An 18,025-nucleotide genomic window follows, 5' to 3' on the forward strand; every position below is an offset into this window, starting at 1 on the left:
TGTGTGGGAAGATACGACAAAACAAATGGAAAATGAAAAGTGGATCGATGATGGCTTGATGGCTAGAAGACCGGCGACGCCGAACGCCACCCGAACAAGGAGAGGAACCAACTTTGGCGGAAGTTGTAACAGGTGAAATGTCCCTTTAAGGGGAAACTCATCAGCAAAACAAATCAACATGATGATGTGGCCAGTGACAATATCCAATAAGGTCCAATATCTTGAAGATCTGACTGCCGAAATGGAAAACATTTTTGGGACTGTATCAACAGCGGACTAATTCACAAAATACCAAAATATAGTTTGAGTGGATTTTCCCTTTTATACCAGATCGTACAAATGCCAACACGCACACAAACACACATTACAAGTCAAGCTGTAACCCTTTAAAACTAAACCAAACAGGATAATTTAACAAAGGAAGCCATGCACGTCTTTTATTTCTATTGAATTGTTTTCTGATTTTCTTTTGCTGTTTGACTGAAAGTGTGTGAGGTTTCAGAAGCGCGCGCGCACACACACACTTCTCTGTTCTGTATAGACTGAACCTACCTACTACAGCACATAGCTGACATTCTTTACAGGTGTTGTAGGAGGCTGCATGCATGAGAAAATAACTTTGCCCAACAACAAAAATGTGGGTTAGCTGGCAGTTTGAGAGCGTTACAAACTCCAACATTATTGTCACACTTCTAGTCTCCAACGCACAGAATATGCCTCGCGTCGAATGTCTGACTGAAATGGAGAAAAGATAGAGAGAGAGAGAACACTCCCCGTCCGTTTTTCCCTATCTTCCTCACTCCCTCCCTCCTTCCTCCTCTCGCTCTGTCTGTCCTCTGCTCTCCCCCTTTATAGAAAACATGAAGGAAGAAAGAGAAGATAAGAATCCGGGGGGAACGAGTGTGAACAAGAGAAAGTTCGAGGAAAGCAAGAGAGGGATACAATAATAGGCGGATGGAAGGAAGGAAGAAATTAAGGAAAGGATCTATCCAGCCATACAACGCGATTAAACGAGACATGAACAAACTATATAATGACCTATATTAAACGTAGCTACTCGACTCTTCTCAACTTGTGACGTTTAAAACTATTTCAGGATAGTTGAATACGCAAACGTAGGCTATTAGGAACCAAGTTATCGTATTTTCTAATTCATACAGCAACTTCCAGCGTTGCAAGTCACAGCTCACCCCGGAAAAGGATTTAGCCCCAAGGACCAAGGGGCACCGACAAGGGCAGGTCACCGCAGCCGGAGTTTAGGCGTTGCCACACGGCTTTGACCCGGAGCTATGGCCGGGGCGAAGCCAGGAGTCCACGCTCTGCAGCTCAAACCGGTGTCGGTTCACGACATACTAAAACGGGGGAGCAAGTTTATCAAATGGGATGAGGTTAGTAGTTATATATCCTAGTGGCTCTAAACGTGTTTGTTTGTTTGTGAGTGAGAGAGAGAGTTATAGCCTACATTTCTTCACGTTTTCCCCCCACCACAAGTGTTCAAGTTGCATTCATTATGAAATAATAGTAGCATAGTTGATGTTATTGATAAATCCTTACTTTGTGGACTTTAGAGTTTACTATTCTAGACACTGCAGTCCAGAGGCTGTAGGTAGGTATGTCCCTACAGGACTGGGATAGGCTAGGCTACATGTCACCCTATTCCTTATACCAGGGATCAACTAGATTTAGCTGCAGGACAATTTTTTGTTGTTGAGCGGAGGGTCAGGAGACTGGAACATAATTACAAGTAATTTGTAGACCGCCCAGACAGATATAATATTTGCCTAAAACAATCATTTCAAACCTTGCTTACATTTATATATGGTCACATATATCTCGAGGGGCCAAATAAAATCACCCACAGACCGCAAGTTGTGGACCCCTGCCCTATACTTTTGACCTATCCCCATTGGCTCTGGTCAAAAGTAGTGCACTATATAGGGAATAGGTTGCCATTTGGGATGTACACATTGGACTTGTCCTGCATACGTATACCTATCCTGCAATAGACCGGCCTAGCTCTGCTCTCCTTTTGAATTCTTGTCAAGCAAGTTTTTCCACTACTCAGGTTTTTTTAGACAACCCGACTATCCACCAAAGCTCTTTTTCTTTCCCGCTTTTGGCCTACTCTCTCTTTCTGTTCTGTTCCAGCACCATTTTGTCACTGCTTTCACCAAGGGATTTCGATAGACAGTGGGAGTCAATGGAATGACACATGGTGAATTAAAATTTGTGAATTAAGTTTGGGAATTAAGTTTGTGAATGAACATTCCATAGGCCTACTCTTCCAAACCATGTCGACATGTAGCCTAGGCTGAAACACCCACATTTGTATGTCACTAACTCTATTTAAGACATTTTAGGACTATTGTAGTATTTCCTGTTTCAGGTAGACGGTTGTTAATCTGGAAACAATATTTTTGGTATTTTAATAAAGCAAGACAACCTAAATATGTTTTACGGGAAATTCAAAGATCTCCCCACTGGATTGGCCCTACTGTCACGTTCCTGACCTATTTATGTTAGTTTGTTATGTGTGTTAGTTGGTCAGGACGTGAGGTTGGGTGGGCATTCTATGTTTTCTGTTTCTGTGTTGGTTTTGGGTTGCCTGGTATGGCTCTTAATTAGAGGCAGGTGTTTGGCGTTCCTCTAATTAAGAGTCATATTTAGGTAGGCGTTGTCACAGTGTTCGTTGTGGGTGATTGTCTTCCGTGTCTGTGTAATTGTTTGCACCATACGGGACTGTTACGGTTTGTTCGGTTTGTGTAGTCTAATTGTCCTATTCGTGCGTTCTTCTTGTTTTATGTGAGTTCGTCGTATAGGTCTGTCTACACCGTTTGTTATTTTTGTTAGTTTATTCAAGTTCGTGTTTTTTCGTTAATAAAATGTCATTTCACTACGCTGCGCCTTGGTTCCCTCAATACTCCTCCTCCTCCGAAGATGAAGAGGAGGAGGACCGCCGTTACACAATCACCCACCAAATCTAAAGAACCAAGCAGCGGAGTAAATGGAGTAAGGGACAGGAAAAGAAGGAGGAATGGACTTGGGACGATATATTGGACGGGAAAGGTTGCTACACATGGGAGGAGATCCTGGCTGGTAGGGATCGCCTCCCATGGGAACAGCTGGAGGCACTGAGGAGAGCAGAGGCTACCGGAGAGAGGAACCGGAGTTATGAGGGAACGTCTGGCACGGAAGCCCAAAAAGCCCGTGAGTAACACCCAAACATTTCTTGGGGGGGAGGCTAAGAGGTAGTGGGCTAAGAGGTAGTGGGCCAAGGGCAGGTAGGAGACCTGCGCCCACTTCCCAGGCTTACCGTGGAGAGCGGGAGTACGGGCAGGCACCGTGTTACGCAGTAGAGCGCACGGTGTCTCCTGTACGAGTGCATAGCCCAGTGCGGGTTATTCCACCTCCCCGCACTGGTAGGGCTAGATTGGGCATTGAGCCAGGTGTCATGAGGCCGGCTCAACGCGTCTGGTCTCCAGTGCGTCTCCTCGGGCCGGCATACATGGCACCTGCCTTACGCATGGTTTCCCCGGTTCGCCTACATAGGCCGGTGCGGGTTATTCCACCTCCCCGCACTGGTCGGGCAACCGGGAGTATTCAACCAGGTAAGGTTGGGCAGGCTCAATGCTCAAGAGTGCCAGTACGCCTCCACGGTCCGGTATTTCCTGCGCCACCTCCCCGCCCCAGCCTAGTACCTACAGTGCCTACACTACACACTAGACTACCAGTGCGTCTCCTGAGCCCTGTTCCTCCTCCACGCACTCTCCCTGTAGTGCGTGTATCCAGTTCGGTGCCTCCAGTTCCGGCACCACGCACTAAGCCTCCTGTGCGTCTCCAGAGCCCTGTACACACTGTTTCTTCTCCCCCTACTAATCCTGATGTGCTTGTCCTCAGCCCGGTGTCACCAGTGCCGGTACCACGCACCAGGTATAGAGTGGGCTTTGAGAGTACAGTGTGCCCTGTCCCTGCTCCCCGCACTAGTATGAAGGTGCGTGTCCTTAGCCCGGTGCCTCCAGTTCCGGCACCACGCACCAGGTCTATAGTGCGCCTTATCCGGCCAGAGCCATCCGTCTCACCAGCGCCATCTGAGCCATCCGTCTCACCAGCGCCATCTGAGCCATCCGTCTCACCAGCGCCATCTGAGCCATCCGTCTCACCAGCGCCATCTGAGCCATCCGTCTCACCAGCGCCATCTGAGCCATCCGTCTCCCCAGCGCCGTCTGAGCCATCCGTCTGCCATGAGCCTGCAAAGCCGCCCGTCTGCCATGAGCCTGCAAAGCCGCCCGTCTGCCATGAGCCGCTAGAGCCGCCCGCCAGACAGGAGCCGCTAGAGCCGCCCGCCAGACAGGAGCCGCTAGAGCCGCCCGCCAGACAGGAGCCGCTAGAGCCGCCCGCCAGACAGGAGCCGCTAGAGCCGCCCGCCAGACAGGAGCCGCTAGAGCCGCCCGCCAGACAGGAGCCGCTAGAGCCGCCCGCCAGACAGGAGCCGCTAGAGCCGCCCGCCAGACAGGAGCCGCTAGAGCCGCCCGTCAGACAGGATCCGCCAGAGCCGCCCGTCAGACAGGATCTGCCAGAGCCGCCCGTCAGACAGGATCTGCCAGAGCCGCCAACCAGACAGGATCCGCCAGAGCCGCCAACCAGACAGGATCTGCCAGAGCCGCCAGCCAGCCATGAGCGTCGAGAGCCGCCAGCCAGCCATGAGCGTCGAGAGCCGCCAGCCAGCCATGAGCGTCGAGAGCCGTCAGCCTGCCATGAGCGTCGAGAGCCGTCAGCCTGCCATGAGCGTCGAGAGCCGTCAGCCTGCCATGAGCGTCGAGAGCCGTCAGCCTGCCATGAGCGTCGAGAGCCGTCAGCCTGCCATGAGCGTCGAGAGCCGTCAGCCTGCCATGAGCGTCGAGAGCCGTCAGCCTGCCATGAGCGTCGAGAGCCGTCAGCCTGCCATGAGCGTCGAGAGCCGTCAGCCTGCCATGAGCGTCGAGAGCCGTCAGCCTGCCATGAGCGTCGAGAGCCGTCAGCCTGCCATGAGCGTCGAGAGCCGTCAGCCTGCCATGAGCGTCGAGAGCCGTCAGCCTGCCATGAGCGTCGAGAGCCGTCAGCCTGCCATGAGCGTCGAGAGCCGTCAGCCTGCCATGAGCGTCGAGAGCCGTCAGCCTGCCATGAGCGTCGAGAGCCGTCAGCCTGCCATGAGCGTCGAGAGCCGTCAGCCTGCCATGAGCGTCGAGAGCCGTCAGCCTGCCATGAGCGTCGAGAGCCGTCAGCCTGCCATGAGCGTCGAGAGCCGTCAGCCTGCCATGAGCGTCGAGAGCCGTCAGCCTGCCATGAGCGTCGAGAGCCGTCAGCCTGCCATGAGCGTCGAGAGCCGTCAGCCTGCCATGAGCGTCGAGAGCCGTCAGCCTGCCATGAGCGTCGAGAGCCGTCAGCCTGCCATGAGCGTCGAGAGCCGTCAGCCTGCCATGAGCGTCGAGATTCGTCAGTCAGCCAGGAGCTGCCCTTCAGCCAGAAATGGCTATATACCCAGAACTGCCCCTCAGTCCAGAGCTGTCTCTCTGTCCGGAGCTGCCTTTCAGTCCGGAGTTGCCCCTCTATTATGATCTCCCTCTCTATCTTGATCTACCTCTTTATTCTTATCTATCCCTCTGTCTTGATTTATTCCTCTGTCCCGGTGCTGTCCCTGTCATGGATGTTACAAAGAGGATTTTGTGGGATATGGGTGGGGTAGATGGAGGTTGGGATTGACTATGGTGGGGTGGGGACCTCGCCCGGAGCCTGAGCCACCACCGTGGTTAGATGCCCACCCAGACCCTCCCCTAGACTTTGTGCTGGTGCGCCCGGAGTTCGCACCTTATGGGGGGGGTTATGTCACGTTCCTGACCTATTTATGTTAGTTTGTTATGTGTGTTAGTTGGTCAGGACGTGAGGTTGGGTGGGCATTCTATGTTTTCTGTTTCTGTGTTGGTTTTGGGTTGCCTGGTATGGCTCTTAATTAGATGCAGGTGTTTGGCGTTCCTCTAATTAAGAGTCATATTTAGGTAGGCGTTGTCACAGTGTTCGTTGTGGGTGATTGTCTTTCGTGTCTGTGTAATTGTTTGCACCATACGGGACTGTTACGGTTTGTTCGGTTGGTGTAGTCTAATTGTCCTATTCGTGCGTTCTTCTTGTTTTATGTGAGTTCGTCGTATAGGTCTGTCTACACCGTTTGTTATTTTTGTTAGTTTATTCAAGTTCGTGTTTTTTCGTTAATAAAATGTCATTTCACTACGCTGCGCCTTGGTTCCCTCAATACTCCTCCTCTTCCGAAGATGAAGAGGAGGAGGACCGCCGTTACACCTACTCTCTCTTCCATGTATTTTCACCACTCCTTGCCTGGCAACCGTGGACTGTGTGTGTGAGAGAGATATATTACGTTTCATTGTCAGTATTTTAGAGGACGCCTGAAGCATTTTACTGCTTTAATGGTGTCAATAGGAAAAAATATTGCAAACAGACAGAAAGAAGTAATAGACTACAAATAAAATAAAAATGGTTTTGTCACATGCGCCGAATACTACAGGTGTAGTAGACCTTACCGTGAAATGCTTACTTTACAAGCCCTTAACCAACAATGCAGTTCAAGAAATAGAGTTAAGAAAATATTTACTAAATAAACTAAAGTAAAAAATAAAACAAAAAGTAACACAATAAAATAACAACGAGGCTATACACGGGGGGTAACGGTACAGGTTAGTCAAGTTAATTTGTACATGTAGGTAGGGGTAAAATGACTATGCATAGATAATAAACAGTGAGTAACAGCAGAGTAAAAACAAAGGGGGGAGGTCAATTTAAATAGTCCGTGTGGCCATTTGATTGTTTGTTCATCAGTCTTATGGCTTGGGGTTAGAAGCTGTTAAGAAGCCTTTTGGAACTAGACTTGGCGCACCGGTACTGCTTGCTGTAGAGAACAGTCTATGACTAGGCTGGCTGGAGTCTTTGGCAATTCTTAGGGCCTTCCCCTGACACCACCTGGTATAGCGGTGTTGGATGGCATTTACATTCCTTCTCTCACTCTCCCACTCTTTTTCTTCTCTCTCTCTCTGTTTCTTTCTTCCTCCTCAGTCTCACTTCATCGATCTTTCTTGCTTTCTCTCCTCTCGCTCGCTTTAATTTATCTATTTCACTCTCTTCCTCTATCTCTCTCTCCCCTCTTCCTCCTCTTTCTCTCTTCCTCCTTTCTCTGAGGGAATTCCCAGGAAGTTGTTAGGCCTGTGATTAACTTTGCGAACTGCAAGGGACAAACAATGTGCACATCTCTCTCTCTCCGCTCCCTCTTTCGCCTCCTATATCCCTTCCTCATTCGCTCTCCCTCTGCAGAGAGAAACAGAACTGATATGAGGAGACTAACTTGTAGGAGAAGGAAAGAGAGAAAAAAGTGTCAGAGAAAGAGGAGGAGTGTGGGAGAGGAAAGAGAGGGAATGTGAGAGAGCAACATTTCAAGTTGTTCAGACCCCAAATAAGGACATCTGATTTGAGAAAATGGGAAAGAGCCGAGAATCTAGTCTCAAGTTAATACCAGCCCCCCCCCCCCCCCCCCCCCCCCACACACACACACACACACACACACGCGCACACACACACACACACACACACACACACACACACACACACTGTAGAAATACATGCAGCACATTTCTCCACCTACAGTGAGTCAATGTGTGTGTGGTGTGTGTTTCACTCTGAATTACTTCCTGTCTCAGCTTGTTGTGCTCTCTGGAGCCAAAACTACTTTCCCAGCCCTCCCTACCTTCTCCTCCACCCCCCTTCCTCCCTCCCTCTTTCCCCCATCCCTCCCACCCTTCCTACACCCCCTTCCCTCTCTTACCCTCCTTCTCTCTCTCTCCTTCCCTCCCACCCTTCTTCCATCTCTCCCTCCTTCCCCTCTTCCTCAATCCTATCCATTCTGCTCCTCAATTTAGATAAATCACAGTTGAATTCAGTAAAAAATATTCTGTGTAACAGAGAGAGAGAGAACCTCTACATACTGTTGCACCAAATAACTCTGTGAGTTCAACCCTGAACCCTTGTCTTTCTCTGTCACACACACACACACACACACACGCACACACGCACACACGCACACACACACACACACACACACACACACACACACACACACACACACACACACACACACACACACACACACACACACACACACACACACACACACACACACACACACACACAGATCCTGAACAGTACAGTATAGTGTACTCCGGACTCAAGAACCTCCCTAGAATGCGAACGTGATGGTACCATATTCTAGTGTTACGATACCAGAATTGTTACTTCGAAACCAAACCTTACCGTCACGATACTCGATACCATAGCAAAAAAATAAGGCATATTAGCCAAGTCACAGAATGCCACTTGATCCAGACAGATAAACTCAGCTACTGCTCTGTTCAATCCTTGGTCATCTTTTGAGTTCAATATCATTACATTTGAAATGTTTTATGTCAACATTTGTCAGAGACAGCTATGTGTGCATTAATGATTCAATTATGCAATCATACAGCCAATTTGACTTTGTTTTTACCAATCTAACTACATTGAAAAAAACATATAAATGCAGCTATTTCAAAATTTTACTGAATTACAGTTCTTATAAGGAAACCAGTCAATTAAAATAAATAAATTAGTCCCTAATCTATGGATTTCACATGACTGGGAATATAGATATGCATATGTTGGTCACAGATACCTTAAAAAAAAAGGCCCGACACATCGCCTTCGCATAGAGTTGATCAGGCCGTTGATTGTGGCCTGTGGAATGTTGTTCCACTCCTCTTCAACGTCTGTGCGAAGTTGATGGATATTGGCAGGAACTGGAACGCGCTGTTTACACGTCAATCCAGAGCATCCCAAACATGCTGAATGGGTGACATGTCTAGTGAGTATGCAGGCCATGTAAAAACGGGGACATTTTCAAAATCCTGGAATTGTATACAAGATCATTGCAACATGGGGCCGTGCATTATCATACTGAAACATGAGGTGATGGCGTCAGATTAATGGCACAACAATGGGCCTCAGGATCTCGTCACGGTATCTCTGTGCATTCAAATTGACATCGGAAAAATGTAATTGAGTCTGTTTTCCGTAGCTTATGCCTGCCCATACCATAACCCCACTGCCACCAATGTTGTCATCAGCAAACTGCTCACCCACACAACGTCAAACTCTGCCATCTGGCCGGTACAGTTGAAACCGCGATTCATCTGTGAAGAACACACTTCGCCAGCATGCCAGTGGCCATCGGAGGTGAGCATTAGCCCAATGAAGTTGCTTGCGACGCCGAACCACAGTCAGGTCAAGATCCTGGTGAGGCTACACGCAGCCAAGACAGAAAGATAAAAGCAGTACTGCCCCCTCAAGAGTCTGAGCCTGTCTGCCAGGGTTGGTCCAACAAAGTCAAAGCCCCCAAATGGTTGAGTATAATATACAAGGAATTTCTCAATGCTGCTAATGAGAACCTTGACGACCTTGTATATAGACGGTTGGAATTCCAGTGCTGTGCCCCCACCTAGGTAGTGGCAGTGCTGGCAAAACTAGCTGCAGTAACCCATGGGGAGTCGGTCGCCCTCTGAGAGGGGGCAAATTATTGTGGCCCTGGTGCCACAAAATGATCAGATGGTCTGACTGCACAGAGATGCTTGGGAAAATGGTCACAGCGGGAGACCAGCATGTGTGTGTTTCAGGGGAAGGGGTTGTATCTGAGCTTCATCAGCTAGGACTTGACATTGGTCAAATCTCCCCATTCTTGCTCAATTTTGCATGCCTTCTCAAACAGCTACAACTGTATATGCATTCGCACATCAATTCTTCTCTTGAGTTGGGCTCGGAAACAACTGTTGAACATCTGAGCTTGTGGTTGTTTGTGGGGGAAGGGTGGGGAGTGTGTATGAGTGTGTGTGTGTATGTATCCCACATCTGTTGCTATGGGGTAATGATGTTAGGGACAATATTGGAGAAATCACAAGAATTGCTTGCCAAAATAATAATCGCTTGCCAAAAATGTAATTGTTGTAATGCCAATCCTGGTTATAGGTAACAATTTTTTATTTATTTATTTTATTTCACCTTTATTTAACCAGATAGGCAAATTGAGAACACGTTCTCATTTACAATTGCGACCTGGCAAGTCCAACCAAACAACCAAACAATCCTTTGTATGAACTGCTTACATTGTTACACATATTAGTTAATTGTGGAAATAAATGAAGATATGCAAGATTTTTAATTTACAGTACCAGTCAAAAGTTTGGACACCTTCTCATTCCAAGGATTTTTCTTTCTTTTGACTATTTTCTACATTGTAAAATAATAGTGAAGACATCAAAACTATGAAATAACACATATGGAATCATGTAGTAACCAAAAATGTTTATATTTTAGATTCTTCAAAGTAGCCACCTTTTGCCTTGATGATGGCTTTGCACCCTTTTGGCATTCTCTCAACCAGCTTCATGAGGTATGCATTTCAATTAACAGGTGTGCCTTGTTAAAAGTTCATTTGTGGAATTTCTTTCCTTAATGCGTTTGAGCCAATCAGCCCTATCTTGTCACAATACATCTATCTTCTGTACACAACCCCTATTTGGTAAAATACCATATTAGTCCATATTATGGGAAGAACAGCTCAAAATAAGCAAAGAGAAATGTCAGTCCATCATTACTTTAAGACATGGTCAGTCATCTGGAACATTTCAAGAACTTTGAAAGTGTCTTAAAGTGCAGTCGCAAAAAACATGAAGCGCTATGATGAAACTGGCTCTCATGAGGACCGCCACAGGAGAGGTCGACCCAGAGTTACCTCTGCTGCAGAGGCCAAGTTCATTAGAGTTAACTGCACCTCAGATTGCAGCCCAAATAAATGCTTCACAGAGTTCAAGTAACAGACACGTCTCAACATCAACTGTTCAGAGGAGACTGCGTGAATCTGGTCTTCATGGTCAAATTTCTGCAAAGAAACCACTAAAGGACATCAATAAGAAAAAGAGACTTGCTTGGGCCAAGAAACACGAGCAAGTGTTACAGTGGAAATCTGTCCTTTGCTCTGATGAGTCCAAATTTTAAGATTTTTGGTTCCAACCACGGTGTCTTTGTGAGACGCAGAGTAGGTGAACGGATGATCTCTGCATGTGTGGTTCCCACCGTGACGCATGGAGGAGGTGTGATGGTGTGGGGGTGCTTTGCTCGTGAGACTGTCAGTGATTTATTTAGAATTCAAGGCACACTTAACCAGCATGGCTACCACAGCATTCTGCAGTGATACGCCATCCCATCTGGTTTGTGTTTAGTGGGACTATCATTTGTTTTTCAACAGGACAATGACCCAAAACACACCTCTAGGCTGTGTAAGTGCCTTTTGACCAAGAAGGAGAGTGATGGACCTCAAAATCACCCAACCTCAACCCAATTGAGGATTGGGATGAGTTAGACTGCAGAGTGAAGGAAAAGCAGCCAACAAGTGCTCAGCATATGTAGGAACTCCTTCAAGACTGTTGGAAAAGCATTCCATGTGAAGCTGGTTGAGAGAATGCCAAGAGTGTCCAAAGCTGTCATCAAGGCAAAGGGTGGCTACTTTGAAGAATATAAAATATAAAATTTTGGTTACTACATGATTCCATATGTGTTATTCCATAGTTTTGATGTCTTCACTATTATTCTAAAATGTAGAAAATAGTACAAATAAAGAAAAACCTTGAATGAGTAGGTGTGTCCAAACTTTTGACTGGTACTGTAGTTTTATCTAAAAATGATAATGATCATTTAAATGTTTCACTATTTTTATGAAATTCCCTGAGGAGGATGGTCCTCCCCATCCTCCTCCGAGGAGCCTCCACTGCTCTAGAGACATTGCACAATGTGGGCATTGAGTACGAATAAAATGGAATTCAAATAATTTAACGGATGTCGGACATTTAAAAAAAACCTGAAAAATAACCAACATTTTGGTTAATCGCTCAGCAATATTAACCAGTAATGACATTCATGAGATAAGGGTGGTGACCTGTTGGAGCCCTATTCTCACACACAATCAGTTCGCTGATGCAATAGATTATGTTTAGGAGAGACGTGAGAGAGAGACCAATTTTTAAGTGAATTAATAATGTTTTGGTGGCAATCAGCTTTAAAATCAGCTTATTTTGCGTTATGGTTTGCATATTATAACAAACAAAGTACTCGGACAGTGAATTGATGTTATATTCAGCTGTAAGCTGGCACGAAAAGTTAGCCTAAAGCTGAGAGAGGGGAGTAGAATAGTATAGGCAGGTCGGCCATCAGGGAGACAGTCAGAACCGTGCACTAGGCCTATCTATCGGCAATCAAAAGCTGTATCTCACAATGGAATGCTGTATCTCGCAATTTCTTGGCTTGCATTGTCTCGCAACTTCAGTAAATCAGGGCCTGTTATCAATGAATAGGCTAGGATATTGAGATGAGTGAGATGCAGCACTTCGCACTCACACAGTATCTGCACGTGTGCACAGGTTCGCTTCCAGTGATCACATCGTGGTAGCCAGGGCACCAAAACAGCAGAAAAGTTGAGCCTTGCTTTTAGATGTTGCGGAAATTAACCCACTATGCTGTTTACTTACTGCATCTGCGTCGTCATTTTTGGGCGGGATTTTTCTTAACGTTAACAATCCCATTTTCGTTTAAACATTTAGACCCCTACCGTGCAATACTACCATATTCCATAAATGGGCCTTGTTCAAATGTAATCCACTGTAATGGGAATATTGTAGCATTTGAGATGCAGCTCTAGTGAATTATCTGAAAGTGAAATGTCTGTCATAGATAGATAGGCTTCTGAATGTTCTTTATGATTAAAGAGATGAAGGGGAGACAGAGGGAATGACATGATGAGTGAATAAGTTAGAAAGGAGGGAGGGAGAAAATAGCTCGTTAAAGAGTTTACGCCACACACTGAATCAAGCCATTAGTCTCACAGAGGGGTGAGAAATGTAGAGGAAGGGAGGGAGGAAATAGGAGAAACCTGCCACTGTTTGTCTAAGCGAGTCACACCACTTAGTGAAACACAGTGTTAACATGAGAGAGGGAGAGATGAATGGAGACGGAAGGAGTGATTGAGCCAGAGGGGGAAAAAAGAGAGAGAAAGGTCGTAGGTCAAACTCAGACGTGAAGTGAAGCATTGGGATTGACATAAGTATTCTGCTTCTCACCACTCCTCTATTCCCCCTCCTCCTCATCCCTCTCTTTCTCACGCTCTCTTTCTTTAGTTTATTTAGTAAATATTTTCTTAAATCTATGTTCTTAACTGCATTGTTGGTTAAGGGATTGTAAAGTAAGCATTTCACGGTAAGGTCTACTACACCTGTAGTATTCGGCGCATGTGAAAAATAACATTTGATTTCCTGTACCCACTCTCTTTATCCTTACTTGTGCTCTGTATCTGTCTCTCCCTCCCTGTTTTTTTCTCTTTTCATTCTCTCTGTCTGTCATTTTCTATCTCCTTCTCTGTGTCATTTCTTTCCCTACCCTTGTTGTCATTCTCACGGTCTCTGTCTTCCTCTCCTCATTCCCTCTTGCTCTTTTTCTTTATCACTTTGACTCTTTTCCCTCTCCATCTCTCTTTCCCTCTCCTTCTCTTTCGCTTAATGATTTTCCTGTCGTCCCTTCCGCTCTACCCCCTTTCCTCTCCTCACCAGAGTCCAAAGGTTATTGACTGTCATCAACCTTTGTTGCCACACACACACACACACACACACACACACACACACACACACACACACACACACACACACACACACACACACACACACACAGTCTGGTTGTCCCTGTATAATGACTGGTTTATTAGAGGTGCTGAAAACCCAGACTTCACCTTTATAGTGAACATAATGAAAACATTCTGCCCCTCTCCCCCCCCCATCCCCTCCCCTCTTTTCCTCTCTCTACCGCTCTTCTCTCACCCTCTTTTTCTTTGATATTATTCTCACTGAATAGAGTTATCTGAACAAAATTTCAATTTACATACACGTTTCAATTCCCATTAGCGACTAGAATATCACGAGCCGAGAGAGGGTTCAGTTGACATTTTTGCTTGGCAGCTAAAAAGTACTGTAGCCACTTGCCAAGTGGCTAAGCATTGCAAACTATTTTACTAGCTAGCTAGCTACTAGTTAAAGTTAAGCAAACAACTCTTAATTTATCTACCATATTATACACTTAATTATTGCAACAAAACCATATTACACTCTTGAATAATGCAACATTTCACAAGCATGTGCAGACAATTAAAGGGTTTATTTTCTCATCTGTACACTCATTACATTTTAGCTTCACGACAAAAGCACAGCGTTACTGCTAGTTAAAGCTAACAACAGGTCTTCATCAAGTAACGTTAGCCTATCAGAAATGAACGATTATCCTGCTAATACGAATATAAAAATGCAGTAGGCCTACCTTACAACATTATTGTAAACCATGCTTAATTTTTATCAATATCATGCAAATCAGGCTACATGTAGTAAAAGCAAATTGCGACTGAAAACGTGGGTATAATTCACTGAGGAGTTGAGATGTTATATGGAAGCCCATTCCCGCCAAAGATAAAATACATATAGATCATACATATAAGTTATGTTTTTTAATTTTAAGCATCTTGTGGCGATTTCCATCTCTTCATGTTGCAGAGATCAGCACAGCACGGCTGCCTGCAAACGTGTGGGCGATCTGGCATTTGCCCCAGAACTTTTGGTTTGGTTTAATAAAATATATTGCATATTTTATTTTTACATTTTTACTTAACTAGGCAAGTCAGTTAAGTACAAATTCTTATTTTCAATGACTGCCTAGGGACAGTGGGTTAACTGCCTTGTTCAGGGGCAGAACGAAAGATTTTTACCTTGTCAGCTTGGGGATTCGATCTTGCAACCTTTTGGTTACTAGTCCAACGCTATAACCACTAGGCTACCTGCCGCCCCATTAAAAAAATAGTTGTTTATACTGATTCGCCTCATGATTTGTCTGACAGCATTTTATCCTCCTTAGGGCCAGGAGTTTTTCCAGGAGTTTATTATTTTGTTTTATCATATAACCTGATTAGAAAAAATCTGGTCCCATCATAGCCCATATATAACTGTTTTTTACAGCTGATTTATTACTATGTCATGCCCAGAGTTTTTCCAGGTTAGGTTAGTCTACCAGATCAGGAACTCTTGGCCCCAGGAAAGCAATTTCCCCTCCACCACTCTGGGACCTGTGAAATCACCGCACAATGTTACAAATGAAAAAACGTATTGTATTTGTATGACCTACTATCTCAAAATGTTGACTGATGTAGTTTGACTTGCGTATCTCACTGTTGACTTACATATGTCAAAATGTTTTGATAGTAGCGACATAAAAAAAAGATGCCACAAGATGCTTCAAATGAAAAAACATAACTTATATGTATGATCTATATGTATTTTATTTTTGGCGGGAATGGGCTTCTATAGTTTGTTCCGTGGCTCAGTGCAGCCGCCAGATGACAGTTACTGCTACAATTTCAGAATGTAACAGGCTGTTACTGCAATTTCAGGTAAAACCTCAATAAAACAATCTCAAATAAAAGGGAATTCAGGAGAATGTTTATACATTTCAGCTGTTTCAAAAACTTTGCTCTGTTATTACCATTTACAGTGCCTTCAGAATGTATTCACACCGCTTTACTTTCTCCACATTTTGTTGATACAGCCTAATTTAAAATGTATTAAATTGAGATTTTGTGTCACTGGCCGACACACAATACCCCATAATGTCAGTGGAATTATGTTTTTTGACATTTTTACAAATTAATTAAAAATGAAAAGCTGAAATGTCTTGTGTCAATTAGTATTCAGCCCCTTTGCTATGGCAAGCCTAAATAAGTTCATGTGTAAAAATGTGCTAAACTCACATAAATTGAATGCACTCTGTGTTTCAACATGGTGAATTTATCAATTACACTTTGCATGGTGTATCAATACACCAAGTCACTACAAAGATACAGGCGTCCTTCCTAGAGGTCGACCGATTAATCGAAATGGCCGATTTAATTAGAGCCGATTTTAAGTTTTCATAACAATCGGTAATCGGCATTTTTGGACACCTATCATGGCCGATTACATTGCACTCCACGAGGAGACAGCGTGGCAGGTTGACTACCTGTTATGCGAGTGCAGCAAGGAGCCATCGTAAGGTGCTAGCTAGCATTAAACGTATCTTATAAAAAGCAATTCATCTTAACATAATCACTAGTTAACTACACCTGGTTGATGATATTACTAGTTTATCTAGCTTGTCCTGCGTTGTATATAATCGATGCGGTGCCTGTTAATTTATCATTGAATCATAGCCTACTTCGCCAAACGGGTGATATAACAAGCGCATTCACGAAAAAAGCACTGTCGTTGCACCAATGTGTACCTAACCAGTAACATCAACGCCTTTCTTAAAATCAATACACAAGTATATATTTTTAAACCTGCATATTTAGTAAATATTGCCTGCTAACATGAATTTCTTTTAACTAGGGAAATTGTGTCACTTCTCTTGCGTTCTGTGCGACAGAGTCAGGGTATATGCAGCAGTTTGGGCCGCCTGGCTCGTTGCGAACTGTGTGAAGACTATTTCTTCCAACTTCGCCAAACGGGGGATGATTTAACAAAAGCGCATTTGCGAAAAATGCACAATCGTTGCACGGCTGTACCTAACCATAAACATCAATGCCTTTCTTAAAATCAATACACAGAAGTATATCTTTTTTTAAACCTGCATATTTAGTTAAAAGAAATCCAGGTTACCAGGCAATATTAAACTAGGGAAATTGTGTCACTTCTCTTGCGTTCATTGTACGCAGAGTCAGGGTATATGCAACAGTTTGGGCCGCCTGGCTCGTTGCGAACTAATTTGCCAGAATTGTACGTAATTGTGACATAACATTGAAGGTTGTGCAATGTAACAGGAATATTTAGACTTATGGATACCACCCGCTAGATAAAATACGGAACGGTTCCCCGTATTTCACTGAAAGATAAACGTTTTGTTTTCAAAATTATAGTTTTAAAGATTTTACCATATTATTGACTCGTATTTCTTTTTTTTTTCTTTTTTCTTTTAAAATGTTATCCCCTTTTCTCCCCAATTTTTCGTGGTATCCAATCGCTAGTAATTACTATCTTGTCTCATCGCTACAACTCCCGTACGGGCTCGGGAGAGACGAAGGTCGAAAGCCATGCGTCCTCCGAGGCACAACCCAACCAAGCCGCACTGCTTCTTTAACACAGCGCGCCTCCAACCCGGAAGCCAGCCGCACCAATGTGTCGGAGGAAACACCGTGCACCTGGCCCCCTTGGTTAGCGCGCACTGCGCCCAGCCCGCCACAGGAGTCGCTGGAGCGCGATGAGACAAGGAAATCCCTACCGGCCAAACCCTCCCTAACCCGGACGACGCTAGCCCAATTGTGCGTCGCCCCACGGACCTCCCGGTCGCGGCCGGCTGCGACAGAGCCTGGGGGCGAACCCAGAGACTCTGGTGGCACAGTTAGCACTGCGATGCAGTGCCCTAGACCACTGCGCCACCTGGGAGGCCAGGCTTGTATTTCTGTGTGTTATGTTATAATTAAGTCTATGATTTGATATTTGATGGCGCTGTCTGACTGAGCGGTGGTAGGCAGCAGCAGCCTCGTAAGCATTCATTCAAACAGCACTTTCGTGCGTTTGCCTGCAGCTCTTCGCTGTGGTTCAAGCGTTGAGCTGTTTATGACTTCAAGTCTACCAACTCCCGAGATTAGGCTGGTGTAACCGATGTGAAATGGCTAGCTAGTTAACGGGGTGCGTGCTAATAGCGTTTCAATCGGTGACGTCACTCGCTCTGAGACCTTGAAGTAGTTGCTTTTGTGGAGAGTTGGGTAACAATGCTTCGAGGGTGGCTATTGTCGATGTGTTCCTGGTTCGAGGAGAGGGACGGAAGCTATACTGTTACACTGGCA

The 18,025-nt window shown here is 45.3% G+C and overlaps 1 protein-coding gene across 2 annotated transcripts in view; it reads left to right on the plus strand.

Annotated features, from left to right (window-relative positions):
- The first annotated feature begins 780 nt into the window (after positions 1 to 780).
- The window catches only part of LOC129865642 (1-phosphatidylinositol 4,5-bisphosphate phosphodiesterase beta-3-like), a 113,799-nt gene continuing 96,554 nt past the window's right edge, over positions 781 to 18,025 (plus strand). For both annotated transcript variants that reach the window (XM_055938574.1, XM_055938575.1), the window contains exon 1: positions 781 to 1,388. In XM_055938574.1, coding sequence (XP_055794549.1) covers positions 1,290 to 1,388 — 99 coding nt within the window. In that variant the 5' untranslated portion in view covers positions 781 to 1,289. The remainder of the gene's footprint in view (positions 1,389 to 18,025) is intronic.

The sequence above is a fragment of the Salvelinus fontinalis genome, chromosome 11 (genome assembly GCF_029448725.1).
Source record: "Salvelinus fontinalis isolate EN_2023a chromosome 11, ASM2944872v1, whole genome shotgun sequence".
Classification (NCBI taxonomy): domain Eukaryota; kingdom Metazoa; phylum Chordata; class Actinopteri; order Salmoniformes; family Salmonidae; genus Salvelinus; species Salvelinus fontinalis.